Source organism: Pyrgilauda ruficollis, unplaced genomic scaffold, assembly GCF_017590135.1.
Source record: "Pyrgilauda ruficollis isolate IOZ18807 unplaced genomic scaffold, ASM1759013v1 scaffold34, whole genome shotgun sequence".
NCBI lineage: Eukaryota > Metazoa > Chordata > Aves > Passeriformes > Passeridae > Pyrgilauda > Pyrgilauda ruficollis.
In genome coordinates, this window is record NW_024524822.1 from 330332 (window position 1) to 343987 (window position 13656).

General features: G+C 59.6%; 2 protein-coding genes across 5 annotated transcripts in view; both read right to left on the bottom strand.

The window, feature by feature from the left end:
• The window catches only part of AJM1 (apical junction component 1 homolog), a 9039-nt gene extending 6760 nt beyond the window's left edge, over window positions 1–2279 (bottom strand). Inside the window, exons 1-2 of the mRNA XM_041475107.1 lie at window positions 2203–2279; window positions 1644–1810 (exon numbers count right to left, since the gene is read on the bottom strand). The gene's annotated coding sequence lies outside the window, so the exon portion shown is untranslated. The remainder of the gene's footprint in view (window positions 1–1643; window positions 1811–2202) is intronic.
• An 8866-nt stretch (window positions 2280–11145) lies between these two features.
• RABL6 (RAB, member RAS oncogene family like 6) overlaps window positions 11146–13656 on the bottom strand; it is a 53965-nt gene continuing 51454 nt past the window's right edge. For all 4 annotated transcript variants that reach the window (XM_041475033.1, XM_041475031.1, XM_041475032.1 and 1 more), the window contains one exon: window positions 11146–13224. In XM_041475033.1, the coding sequence (XP_041330967.1) occupies window positions 13027–13224 (198 nt within the window). In that variant the 3' untranslated portion in view covers window positions 11146–13026. The remainder of the gene's footprint in view (window positions 13225–13656) is intronic.

A 13656-nucleotide genomic window follows, 5' to 3' on the forward strand; every position in this document is an offset into this window, starting at 1 on the left:
CCCCTCCCCCAGCAGCCCCAGCACACAGTGCACTGCACAGGGCCCACTGCACCCACAGCTCCATGGGCATGGCCACCAGAATCAGCACTGCCCCAGCATTGCCCCAGCACTGCCCCAGCACTGCCCCAGCACTGCCCCAGCATTGCCCCAGCACTGCCCCAGCACTGCCCAAACACTGCCCCAGCATTGCCCCAGCACTGCCCCAGCACTGCCCCAGCATTGCCCCAGCACTGCCCCAGCATTGCCCCAGCACTGGCCCAACACTGCCCCAGCATTGCCCCAGCATTGCCCCAGCACTGCCCCAGCGGCCCCTGCATGGGGACAGGCAGCCAAGGACAGCGTCCTGCTGCAAACACTGCTCGAGCAGATGATGCTGGAGGTCCCAGCAGCAGCTGCCGTGGGGGCAGTGTCTGTGCCAGTCTGTGCCCGCCGTGCACAGCCAGCCCTGCGCACGGGCCTGTGCACCCTGTGCGTGTCAGCGGGGCACTGATGGCCGCTGCTGCCCGGGCACTTCCCGCACCGGGAGCTGGCAGCCGACACGGTCTGTGGTGAGGGAGCCCCCTGTCCACCCCGCCCCTGCTTCGTATCTGTGGCAAATAGACAATTCCCGCCCGTGCCACCCCCAGGATACACACATGGTGCCCTATGCCCCTGTGCCGGTTGCCCGCCCCACACATCAGAGAGCCCCTCCGCTCTGTGCTCCCCAGCTCCGTGTCTCAGCCTCTCTGCCCCTGGCACTGCCACCACGCCTCCAGTCCCTGTCCCAAGCCCGCCAGGCACAGATGGCTGCCAAACCCGAACCCAGCATGTGTCCCCTGAGGAGTCATCCTGCCGGGGGGAGCAGCACCCCCGGCCCAGGAGGGTATCCCCGGTGCCGGCATCCATGTTGGTGTGAGCAGCACCCCAGGGTGCAGGGGACGGCCTGATCCGTGGCCCCCCTAGTCCCGCAGCGTGGGGTGCAGCAGCAAACGGGCAAGGCCGGGGGACAGGGGAACCAGGAGCAACCCGGGAGGGCGAGATGTGCGGCCGGGACTGGGTGGACGGTGCATGGGGCGGCCCCCGCTGGGGGCGGGTCTGTCCCGGGCGCTGCCGCAAACGCCGGGGCGGTGGCCCCGGCCACCCCCACCCCGCTGCGTACCGGCACCGGGCGGCACCGGGCCCGCTGGGCCGCGCAGGGCGCTGAGCTGGGCACCGCGGGGAGGGCTGAAATGGCCCGGCTCGAGCGCTGCGGTGGGATGGGACGGAGATGAGGATGGGGCTGGGGCTGGGAGATGAGGATGGGTGTAGGGATGGGATGGAGATAAGGCACACGGGAGTATGGAGAACCCTGAAATAGCGGTGCGATGCGGTGGGATGACTCGGCTCGGGAGCACGGGATGGGGAGGCTGGAGGAATGGAGGCAGCACAGATAAATGGGGACGAGATGTGGGGCACGGGACGATGATGTGGGGAGCCTGGGGGTTGGGATACCCCTGGAGGATCTTCGGGGAATAGGATGGGGATGTGGAACACGGTGGGGGGCAAAGGGGGAAGATGAGATATGATGCGAGGCGATGGTCGAGGGGGGGCCCGCGAGCAGCTGGCCCGGTCGGAGGCCACCGGGGGTGCAGCAAACCCCAGCCCCCTGCCCGGGACCCCCTTACCTGCTCCGCGCCAGCCGCTCTGGCGGCTCTCGCCGCATCCCCCAGCCGCCGCCGCCGCGCTAGGCTGGGGCTGCCGCCGCCCTGGGGACCATGGCCCGGCTCCGCCCGATCCGGCAAGGCACGGCACCGCGGGGCACAGCACGGCTCGGCCCAGCGCTCGGCAGCCGCTTGTTTTCCCATAAATACGGCAGGCGGAGTTACCGGCGGGGCCGGCACCGGGAGCGGAGCCTCCCCCGGCACCGCCCCCAGACCGGTCCTCATCCCCATCATCCCCATCCCCATCCATCTCCACTCCCCCGCCCGGCTCCGCTCGGCCCCTGTTCCCGGCCCCGCCCCCACACCTCGCAGCATCCCCTCTTCCCCCTGGACCTCCGGGCAGGGTCCGCGGCCCCCGGTGCCATCCGTCAGGGGGTTTCCCCGCACCATGGGTGAGTGTCCGCGGGACTCCCCGTGCCCGCGGGGGCACCCGGGCTCAGCCCCGCGCCGTGTATAGAGACCTCACGGCCCCCGCAGGCATCTGCCCTTGCAACGGCAGCTCCCCACGCCTGTCCTGCCTGACCTTGCCCCATCACCGTGGCCCTGTGCGGCCGAGGCCGACTGGGCAGCGAAATCCCCTGCTAAGCTCTTCCATGGAATGGCCTCGTTTCCCAGAGTCTCCGGGGCTGTCACTGCCTGTGGTGGCTGGTGCCCACACGGATGCTCAGTGATGGAGACGGATGAAGGAGGCACAGAACAGCTCCCGGCACACTCAGGCCCCAGCATCTCCAGCACAGCACGGCCCCTGAGTCACAGCCGTGCCTCAGTTTCCCCCCGTCACCTCCTTGAGCTGCCCACAGCTCCGGGGGCAGCCCCAGCACCTGTGAGTGCCCTGGCAAGGGGCCATGGCCATGGCCATAGCCCTGGGACCCACCAGTACCTGCCATGGCTCCGAGCCCTGATCCAAGGCTGCTGCTCTCCATGTGTTTCTGCATGGCAGGTGCTCCCCGGGATTTGCCCAATTCAAAATCCCTGTAGCCAAGACCCTTTCCTTCTTCCACTGTAGCTCCAGGAACAGCCTTCCACTGTCTCTGGTGCCTGCACCAGGCAGAGCAGTGCTGGGGGGCCTGTGGCGGGCTGGCACTGCTGTGATTCCTGCAGGAATGCCCTTGGGAGCAGTGGGCATTGCTGAGCCCACTGGGACGAGCGGTATGTGCCCTAGCGGCCGGGCTGAGCACCAGGAACTCATTGCACTGACGAGTGGCACGGGAGCTGCAGGAGGAGCTGGGAGCAGGGTGAGCCTGTCCCTGCTGCCCACACGGGGCCAAGAGACCCCCGGGACCCCCGCACCATGTTCAGACGGGCCCCCCCACTCCCACCCCGCCCCCCCGCACTCTCCGGCACTTCCACGTTCCTCTCCGCAGGACACAGGGCTCCGGCTGCTGGTCCAGCCGCTCCCGCTGCCCCCGGCTTCCTGCCCCCGCGGTCCCCGCCGTGCTGCTCCATCTGCTCCCGCCTGCTGCCAGCCCCGCGCCAGCCAGCCCCGAGCACCGCCGGTGTGGCCGCTGATGCACGCCGGAGCACCGGGCAGGCTCCACATCGCCCATGGGTGCAATCACCCGAACGATGCGAGAGCCCATCCCTGTGGAATGCAGAGTCCTCGCATGGAGGAATACGCTGCCCTCAGGGCATCCCCTACAGCGTCATCCTCTGTCCGTGCACCTGTGGCCCTGGGTGACACCTGCATGGATTGAGTTCACCTGTCCGGAGCTCTGGGCTTTGAAGTGGCCACAGGTCCGAAATCAGGGAACAAACGCACTGGAGGACCATGTCCCCCAAGCCCCATGGCAGGGGACAGTGGGACCATCTGCTCCCAGTGTGAGGCTGCTATTCCAGGCTGGAAGGTGCTTAAGGATCCAACTGGACGGTGGGCAGGTCTCCATGCACCGGAGGTGACAGCGCCATGTCTTGTGCTCAGGGCAACGGGGCTCTGGACAGTGCCTTCCCTCCTGCTCCTCCTCCTCCTCCTCCTCGAGCCAGTGGCAGCCTGTGGCAGAGGAGAAGATCCCCCTGAGGGCTGCAGTCGTGCTGGCTGCTCAGGGCTGTCACCTGCCCTGAGCACGGGGCCATGCTGCTGCTTTGGGCTGTGACACCCCGGGTTCCCAGTCTGCGGCACTCAGGCAGGGGAGGCAACCCCAGCCCCACAGGAAACTGAGAAGGGGTGGGTGGCAGGGCTGGGGGGCTGCCCGTGGCCTTGTGAACACCACCTACAGGGGTGGCAGCCCCTCAGATGGAGGGGACCCCTTTGGCACAGCCATGTGGGCAGCAGAACTCAGCAGGTTGGGATGGAACTGTCCCCTTCCCCTGTATGGAGGACAGAGGTGTTGGGCCCCTGCCATGGCTCTGCGGGCCCAGGCCTGTCCCTGGCCGAGCTGCCGGGGCCCCTGTTGTGCTGTGGGAACACGTGAGTAGCCAGAGGGATCCCACAAGCCTGGCTCCTGCAATCCTACAAGGAAAAGGCCGGCCTGCTGCCTGTCCCTAGGCAGGAGCAGCTCCTGTGCCTGTGTCTGGGCTGCCCCACTGTGGCTTGCTGTCAAGGCCAGGAGCAGCCAAGCTGGGCCAGTGTGGGGGCAAATCCCCCTTTCTGTGGGGCCTTTGCCTCCTCGGTGCTGAGTCCTCCCCCAGACCCCACAGGGAGCAGAGCCACAATATTCACTGTCCCTGTGACTCAGTTTCCCCACCTGCCCCTGACAGTGTGTACCTGGCCAAAGTGTCTGCAGGTGACAGACTTAGTTCTGCTGGGCCCCATCGAAAGAGGAAACTGAGGCACAGAGGAACAGCATGCTCAAAGGTCACCCTGGAGGTCTGTTGTGACTCTGGACACCTGGTGAGACCCAAAGCAGGGCAGATCTCATCCTGGGAGGGACCTTGGGGGTCACACCTGTCCTACACAGCTACAAAGGTGGGGGGGGGGGGGTTTGGGGCCTCCCAGCCCTCCCCAAAGACCAATTCATTGAGGCCACGCTGAGAGCTTGCTGTGAGATTTGACATTAACCTGGCACAGGATATTGGATCCCCTGATCCAGCCCCGTCTGCCCCTTGGTGCAGCTCAGAGCAGGAAGAGGCCACCCAACAGCAGCCCCCCATGCCTGCCCTGGGGATGCTGACCCTGGTGGGGCCGGGCATGGTGGCAGGGGCCAGTTCCCAAACCTGCTGGGCTTGGGGGCCCCTGACCCAGCCCTCAGGTCACACCAGGAACTTGGACTTGTGGAGGCACAGCAATGAGGGCAGGGACAGGGGAAACTGCGGGGGACCACAGGGATATAAGTAGGGGAGCACAGCTCTGACTGGGCCAGCAGGGAGCAGTTTTTAAGCATTAGGAGGACATTTCTGGGCATTTGCAGAACACTGCCAGGAGGGCCAGAGGTTCACCAGGAGGCAAGTATGGGCAGGAGCAGGTGGGCAGCGAGGTGAGGCCTCCAGAGTAAGGGGTTTCTCCAGGATACCTGTGGCAGCAGCAGCTGCCCCAGCAGGCGTGGAGGCCTTCCCAACACTAAGGCCAGCCATGGCACCAATTGTCCCTGGGCAGGTTGACCTGTCACCTCTGTGTGACAGCTGTGGAGGGACAGAGGGTCAGACCCCAGCCAGGAGGGGCTGACAGAACAGAGGGCTGGAGCCCTTCTGCTCTGGAGCCAGACTGGGAGAGCTGGGATTGTTCAGCCTGGAGAAGGCTCTGGGGAGAGCTCAGAGCCCCTTGCAGGGCCTGAAGGGGCTCCAGGAGAGCTGGAGAGGGACTGGGAACAGGGGATGGAGGGACAGGATACAGGGAATGGCTCCCACTGCCAGAGGGCAGGGATGGATGGGATATTGGGAATTAGGAATTGTTCCCTGGCAGGGTGGGCTGCCCTTGGATCCCTGGCAGTGCCCAAGGCTGGTTGGACAGGGCTTGGAGCACCCTGGGGTAGTGAGGGGTGCCCCTGCCCATGGCAAGGTATGGAATGAAATGAGCTTTAACATCCTTTCCAAAACCAGCTTGTGATTCCATGACCTGACCACAGTGGAGGTCAATGGAGCCCATTCTCCCTGGAGCAGCAAGACTGCCATCAGAAATTCTGCCCATTGTTTGGGACACTGCCCCAAGGAAATCCTTGAGGCCGAGAGCCCTCGCCTTACTGGGGGAGTGGTTGCAGAGTCTGGCTGTCCCAAAATCTCGGGAATTCTCAGGTCAGACAGGTAATACCAATTCCATTTGACATCACAAGCCTGTATTCAAATGTTGGTGGAGCTTTAAGTGGTTTACCTGCTTTATAAAATAAATCTCATTTGAATATACCGTTTGTCTAAATTTTGTAAGATCCCGTGACCCCTCTGGCAGCCCCAGTTTTGGCAGTGGGACAGGGGCACTGGTGTGGTGATGCCAGGGGGAGGCCAACATGGGCCACTCTGAGAAAGCAAAAGGAGGAGATTCCTCAGTGAAACTCCGAAACCAGTTGGGGAAAAATACTTGGAAGGACGTTAAACAGAAACCCCCAGTTTCCAGCTCTGCCCCGTGCCGAGCGCGTTACTGAGGAACGGCGAGAGGCACATCCTCCCCGACGGCGCATCCAGCCCGCCCGGCCCGCCGCGCTCTGCCACCTGCCCAGCGGGACGTGACCGGCTGGCAGATGCCAAACAGCCAACGTGTCCCCAAAATGCCCAGCCTGGAGAGCCGGGGAACAAGCTGTCCCCCCAGGGGGGCCCTTGCCAGCCCAAGGGACAGGGCGGGCTGCTGCTGCCCGCGGGTGCCCGGGGCCGTTCTTGGGGGAGGGTGGGACTGTCAGACCCCACCGGCAGTTTGGGACCCGCTGTCCCCGACCCGGCGATTCCCGAGATGGCTGTGCTGGGGAAGGGCCGGGGGGCCCCGATGGCCCGGCAGAGTGAGGGAGAGGCAGTGCAGCTCAGCACGGGGCACGCGATGGGAAGCGACAGCGCGGCGCTGGCACCACCAGCCTGTCCCCGGGGCCACCTGAGAGACGGAGCCGGTGTCAGGGCGATTGCAGCCGCGGGGTGATGACTGCGCCAGGAACGGGCTGGGCGCGCCTCAGTCGAGCGTGAGCCTCCGGTGAGGCAGCTCCTGGCTCTCGCTCGGCTTCCCGAGTGCGGCCCGGAACGGGTCAGGGTGCCACTCGCAGCGCCGGGAGGGGATGCCGGGTCCGTGCCCTGCTCCCGGCAGGACGTGGTTCCCATGGGAAGAGGCTGCAGCTGGGGCTGGCCAGGCTTGTGGGCAGTAGGTGGGTGCTGGGTCTCCCCATGGGTGCTACAGCCACCCAAGCAGTGGTGAGGGCTCCAGCACTGGGGGAACGGTGCGGGGCACCCCAAAATGCGGACGGGAGGCTGTGACACCCCTGTGGGAATGGGGGTGACTGCCACCCAGTACCTTGCCATGCTGGGGGCTCATATGTGATGTGGTGACTCTGGGAAGTGTTGGGGCTGCTCCACTCCATCCTGCTGCTCAGTTCACAGTGGAGATGAATATTTGATCATTTGATACCTTCCCTTTCTCTCGGGCTCTCTGTGTCACAGCAGGGGGCACAGGGTGGGCACAGAGCACCCACTGCAGGACCAGCCTTGCAGGAGCAGAAGGGGTCTGGCAGCCATCCCACTGCTGCTCCTGGGGAAGGGCTGAGAAGGGAGCAGCACAGGCAGGGCTGGGGGCACAGAGAGGGCAGGGCAGTCCTGTGGGCATGGGCCTCTACCCCCACCGCAGGCAGCACCACTGCAAGCTGCTGCGAAATCCTCTGTTTCCAAGGTAACGTGGGGATCCCACAGCTGGGAGAGGCAGAGCTGGAATGGGATCAGGCGCTGCTGGCACCCTGCAGCTCCTGTCTGCGGTGATGCTCTCCTTTTCCCAAGCTGGCTGGCATCAGCATGATGCTTGGCTGGGGGCAGGAGGGTCTCTCCTCTTCAGCTTCTCTCCTCTCTCCCTCTCATCCCCTCCCTGCCTCCAGCTCTGAACCAAGGGAGAAACCAGGCCCTGGGGAGGAAGCTGGACCCTGCCCTGCAGGCTCCTGGGCTTTAGTGGCACTCAAGGGTGAGGTGAAACCTTTTGAGCAGCTACTGAGAAGTCCCTGCCTGCACAGACAGCTGTAACCCCACATTCCTGTTGGGGTTCATTGGGAAGGACCAGTTAGTCCCCAAAGGCTCTCAGGAGAGCAGTCTAGAGGTGAGGCTCAGGGCATCCATCTGGTGACCCACAGCAGGGCCACAGCAAACCCTGTTTCAGATACCCTTGTGCCCCACAGTGGCTGGGATCTCGGTGTTGCCCTGACACCAGTGCACTGGGCAGGGTGCTGAGCCTCCCTCCAGCTCCCCTCAGTGATGCACACAGCAGCCTGGTCACTCGGGACCTCCCATAGCTGCAGGGGAGACCAGACACTGGTGCCCCAGCAGCTGGGAACCCATCACCTGACACCTGCCCGGAGCCACTGCCTACCAAAGCCACAGGGAGGGGTGTTTCTCCTGCCAGCTCCAGGGAAAAGCCTGCTCTTCCCCCAGCTGGCTGACTCCCTCCCGCAGCCAGGCTGCAGACACCAGCTTGGGCTGCAGCCGTGGCTGCTGCACAGGCCAAGCCTCAGGCACTGGGAGTGCTCTCCGTGCCATCCTGGAGCATGGAGAGGCAGGACTGACATCCCGCAGGTGTCCCCTGCCACCAGGAGGCACAGCACCCCCATCCCTCCCATCTCCCCTCTGTGGCGATGGAGAGCTGCACCACTGCCTCCCCTCCTTGCTCCTGCCCTAAGGCAGAGCCTGCCAACAACCAAGGGGTAACGAGGAGTTTAAGGGGTTCCCAGACTGGCTGCCCCATGGCAGTATCCCCATGCAGCTCCAGGCAGAGCACACGTGCAGGCAGCCCTACTTTAACCTGGAATGGAGCCCTGTTTCCCCAGTTTAGCTGACCTCACCGCACCTCCGCCCACCGGGGTCTGCCTGAGCCCCCAGGATGGCCCACGATTGCCCACTGAAGGTACCAGAGGATAATTCCCCTGCTCAGCAACCGCCCTGCCACGGGGTTGGGAGAGGAAGCCTGGATACTCACTGCGGAGCACCTTTGGGCCAGGAACATTTCAGACATGCCTCAGATGCTGCAGGTTGGTTTTGGAGGCAAACCCACCAGTTAAAAAGGCTCAGCTACTTGCCCTGATATCTTTATGTAGCAGACTGAGCCAGCGCTAGATTAATTTTATTATGCCATGATTGAGGCTGTTGCTAGGCTACAGCCCTGGTCCCTAAACCCATCCTACTGCAGGATTTCCCCACCATCACTCATCTGGCTGCTCTGGGCCATCCCAAAGGACAGAGAAGCACCACGGGCTCTCCAAGCACCTGGACCCTTGGATGCAGAAACAGTGCAGGCAGAAAACCCACTGTGCTCCTGGTCCAGGGCTGGGGGCAGGCAGGTTGCCCCACCGCCCCCCACCTAAGCCTCCAAGAGGACTCACAGCTTTACACATTCATTTTGTGGCCTGCTAAAATCCAAGTTCCAATGACCTTTTCATGTTCACTGCTGGAAGGAAGGAAGCAAATTCCCACCCTGGGCCTTGGCAAGCCAGGGAAAGACTTGTGACTTTATGGGAGCAACAGAAATAGGGCAAAGCTGCATCCCCCAAAGAGCACCACCAGGGCACTCCTTGCATGTGGCCCTTGGCATTGATCATGGGGAATGAAGAAGGTTGGGTGCCCTGGTGACACAGGCTACAGCTGTGGAAAAGGCCAGCCCATCCCAGGGTCAGCAGGAAAGGGATTATATGGGAATCATTAAGAACCAGTCCTGGCCAGCAGGACAGTGGTGGAGCAGGGACAGAGCCCCATTGGTAAAGGGCTGTGAAGAGGGAGCAGCACTTAAGCAAGAGCCCTGGCAAAGTAACAAATCAGCATAAATTGTCCAGGAATAAATCTGGATGGCAGTGATCAGTTCCTGAGCACCATGGCAGAAGGTGTGGACAGCTTTCCACAGGGATCACAAACTCACGGAGTGGTGTGGGTTGGAAGAGTCCTTAAATATCAGCTGGTTTCAACCACTTGCTATGGGCAGGGAAACAGCTGGAGTGGTAGTGGCACAAACTGCAGGTGTGTGACAACAGCTGTGAACTGTCATGCTGGTCATCCCATTCCAGGGATGGGTACAGCAAGGAATACTTCCCAAATAACCACCTGTAGAGAATGGGACAGCACCTGGGCCATCCTGGCCAGGAGGACACTGGGTGAGAGCAGGGCCCTTGGAGTTCTCTCCTGGCTTATCCTGAGTGCTCTGGCTCCAAGCTAGCACAGTGGAAGCCGAGACACTTTGGTGGCCCTGGAGATCCCAGGTGGGCAGGGGAGCAGGCAGCATCAGCTGTCCCTGATGCATGAGGCTCCCCATGCTGTGCTGGGTAAACAACCCCAGCCAAAATGCAGTGATAAATCTGCACTTTTCCCTCCTACTGCTCAAAACCCAGCCCCTGCAGCTCTGGCCAGCACTAGCTCCAAGACACTGCAGCTCCTCAGCCTCAAGCTCTTGATTTTTTTTTTTTTTTTTTTGATGAGTGATAAAACCAAAAGCAAATACCCTGGTACCTGCAGAGACGCTTGCAGTAACTATTTATATCATTGTGATCCTGCAGAAGCTTCCCCATAATGACAGGCACGTACATACTTCTTATATTTAGCTTCTTTGAAAGGATGGCATGGGAAAGCCTGGCTCAAAAAAGGCCTATTTCCTTCTCCCCTCCCTCATGCTTGCTGGCTCTGGGTCACAGCTCACACTGTAGCTCAAACCAGTTCAGCATTCCCTGGAAAAGGGAGAAGCCCAAGACTAAAAAGACCAGGTTGGACAGGGCTTGGAGCAACCAGGTCTAGTGAAAGGTGTCTCTGCCCATGGCAAGAGGCTGGAATGAGATGAGCTTTAGGGTCTCTTCCAACCTAAATCACTCTGGGATTGTGTGCATTATAAAAAGAGCCTTTTTGCTGCTTTTCCCTTCCACACTCCCACTTTTCCCACAGGGTGGGATTTCTCTGGCTTTGCTACAGAAGCCAAACCATGCCACACACCCTCCTGTGGCTCGAGTGTAAGTAGAGGCAGCTTGTGCATCTGCTTTTCTCTTTTACAGGAGTATTTTGGAGCAGAATGATCCATCTTTGCTTGTTTTTGCCTCAGCTCCTTGTGCTGACAAGCTGCAGGAGGCAACATGTGGAGGCTCCTATGGCAGCAAACCTGGCACAGGAGCCGGACACACCGAGGTCAGCACCTGTGTGAGCAGCAGAGCCCCCGTACCCACCCCTGAGCAGAACCCCTGCCCCCTCTACGCTGTGGGAAGCAACAGCTCGTTCAGGGCAGACGTCAGTTCTGGAGAAAGAGCTCGTGTGTTTTTATGTTCAGCTCCTTTTTTTTGGAATGGATTTAATTCAGCGCCCTGTCCCGTGAGGTGTGGGAGCACAGCAGCACAAAGAGGGACACACAGCTCCCAAGCCCAGGCACAGGGGCTCTGGGGTAGAAAAAGATGTGCGGAGACAAGTGTACAACAGAGCTTTATAGTCAGAATGGACTGTACCAGGGTTTTTCAAAGCAAAAATGGAACACGACCCAAAATCCTGATGGAACAGAAGCACTTTTGGGACTGCGGCAGCTGAGGCTTGAACTTCCACCTGCCTTTGCCCAGAAGGGCCGCAAACCTTCTGGTCCCAAACCAAACGGTCCCGTCTCAATCTTCCTTTTCCTCCCCAGCTGTGCAAAGTTTGAACTGTCCCATGCAATTTCCCTACAGTGCCACGTGGAATGCTCAGAGGCCAATGCTAATGGCAGACAGACCTGAACAACACACTGCTCATGCAGCAAGAAACCAGTTTGTTTTATAGGGAAATGGTTACAAGTGCATTTTGGGCACAAGAAAAAGAAAAATGGAGCAGGAAATGCCTGCTGGTCAAGACAGCTCTCGAGTGGTTAATGGATCAAAAGAACATTGCTTTATAGGGATGCAGAAGGAAACTCCAGTTCGGATTTCATGGCTGACATTTTACAACAGAAAGGGGTGAGGGAGAACAAAACCAAACCTCAAATCAACTTACAAGGAAGAGGGGAATGTAATGCACAGAACCTGGAGGAAGCTTCACCTTCTGAGCTGAGCAAGAGACCCCACACCCAAACCAGGAGGGGTACAGAGAACTGACCAGCTCCATCAAACACAGGGACTGCTGACTGAGACACAGGTGAGTGCCAAGGGGCAGCCGTAGTGCCCATCCAACAGCTGCTGAGCAGGTACTAATCCATAGGTTTAAGTTCAAAGCAAAAACTAAAAGACTTCCCAAACTCATGGGACAGAGGAGGCTCTCTGCTTGGGGCAGGAAAGGCAGCACACTGGCTGGCTGCAGGATGGACAGAAGCCGGAGCAGGACGGACGCTGCTGAACTGCAGTGTTGGTCCCTCTCGACACAGAGCAGCAGCCAGGGTTTACAGCCTGACTGGAAAATGCCTGAGAAGCAAATGCCTTGCCATGCCAACACTGCCCTGTAGCCAATTCTGAAGCTCTGGATATCTTCATTTCCGCATGGAGTCATGTCCCTGAGAGGTCCCAGCAGCAAGAGATTCTGGAATATGCAAATTCAAGGGTGGGAAATGCAGAAAAGCACTGATTTTTCTCTCTTTCAGGTTAGCTTTGCACTTTTCATTGTTTTCCCAAACTGCATAGCAGCTTACATGTAGTGTCTGAGACACTGGGGCCACGGAAATCAATGGGCTTCATGAATTCCACCAGCAGCACCAGTGAGGGCTAATTAAGCTGCTGTGCAGAAAGGCCCTGTTCAAAGGACTTCAACAATCACACTCTCTCTCACACTGTCCCTGCGCCTGCTGCTTTAGAGAGCTGTACCGTAGCATGATCTGCTTGACTTAAAGCTCATCAACTGCTGGGTGAAGCAATGGCCAATATAATCTTTCTCCTTAAAAAAATAGGAAGGAAAGAAGTTAAAGACTTGAGACAGTCAAGCATGATGTGTTCATGCAGCATGTTCTGTTGCACTCCTCTTAACAAGACAGGAATTTCAGGTGTGCAGGAGCGGAATGCAGCAGGGACGGAGCAGGAGGCAGGTCCCCTTGCCCCACAGCCTGCCAGTGACCTGATGGGGCATCTCTGCAAGGAGAAAAACTGACAGCCTGGCAGCAGGCCTGGGAGCCATGCCCTGAACCTTCCCCTGGCTCACGTACATCTCAGCTTGGTTTTCTTTGTGTAACGATGCACCAGAGCAGCACACACAGATGTAAAGCTTTTGTTTTGCTCATTCTGGTTTGAGAGACCATACAGTGAAGGGCCAAAGCTTTACATATCTGTGCCTGTCCTGGGGTGACTCATCAGAGAAGATGGAGACAGCCATGGTGCAGAGTCCACTTGCAGCCAAACTATAGCTCCTCGTAGTCCCCCCCGCCCCGTGGTTTGCTCATGCCAGCTCCTCCTCCGCCAAGAAAAGCCTCAAGTTCATCTATCTCGCTGCTTTTCTCCTTGCTCTTCTTTTTCTTTTTCTTTTTCTCCTCTTTGCTCTCCTCCTTCTCTTTGCTCTTCTTGTGTTTGCTCTTCTTTTTCACTGACTTGTCCTCTTCCTGCAAAACGAGAACATTTTTATTAGCAAATGCTCTGAGAGTGCCAGTGACCCAAGATGTACTGCCCTGACACCTGACTGAAGAATGGTTGGGCTGGAAAGCACCTAGTCCAACCACTGTGCCATGGGCAGGGATGTCTTCAACAGAATTAGGAATCTTACTCAGGTTGAAGCACTGAAGACCCTTCTGTAAGTCTGGACAGAAAAGGAGACAGACCATTTGGGTTATACAGGGCACTGGTCTTTCTGACAGTTCGTGCCCAAGAATACCATGGTACTGGACAGGCTTAAATGGCACAGACAAAGCCTCCTGCAGGCTTCCCTCACTATCCACGAGATGTATGTTGTGGGCACCCCTCTGCTTGAAAATCATGGTGTTATGAACACACAGTCCAGCAGAGAGGCACTGCTCTTCCTCATCCTGTATTTTACA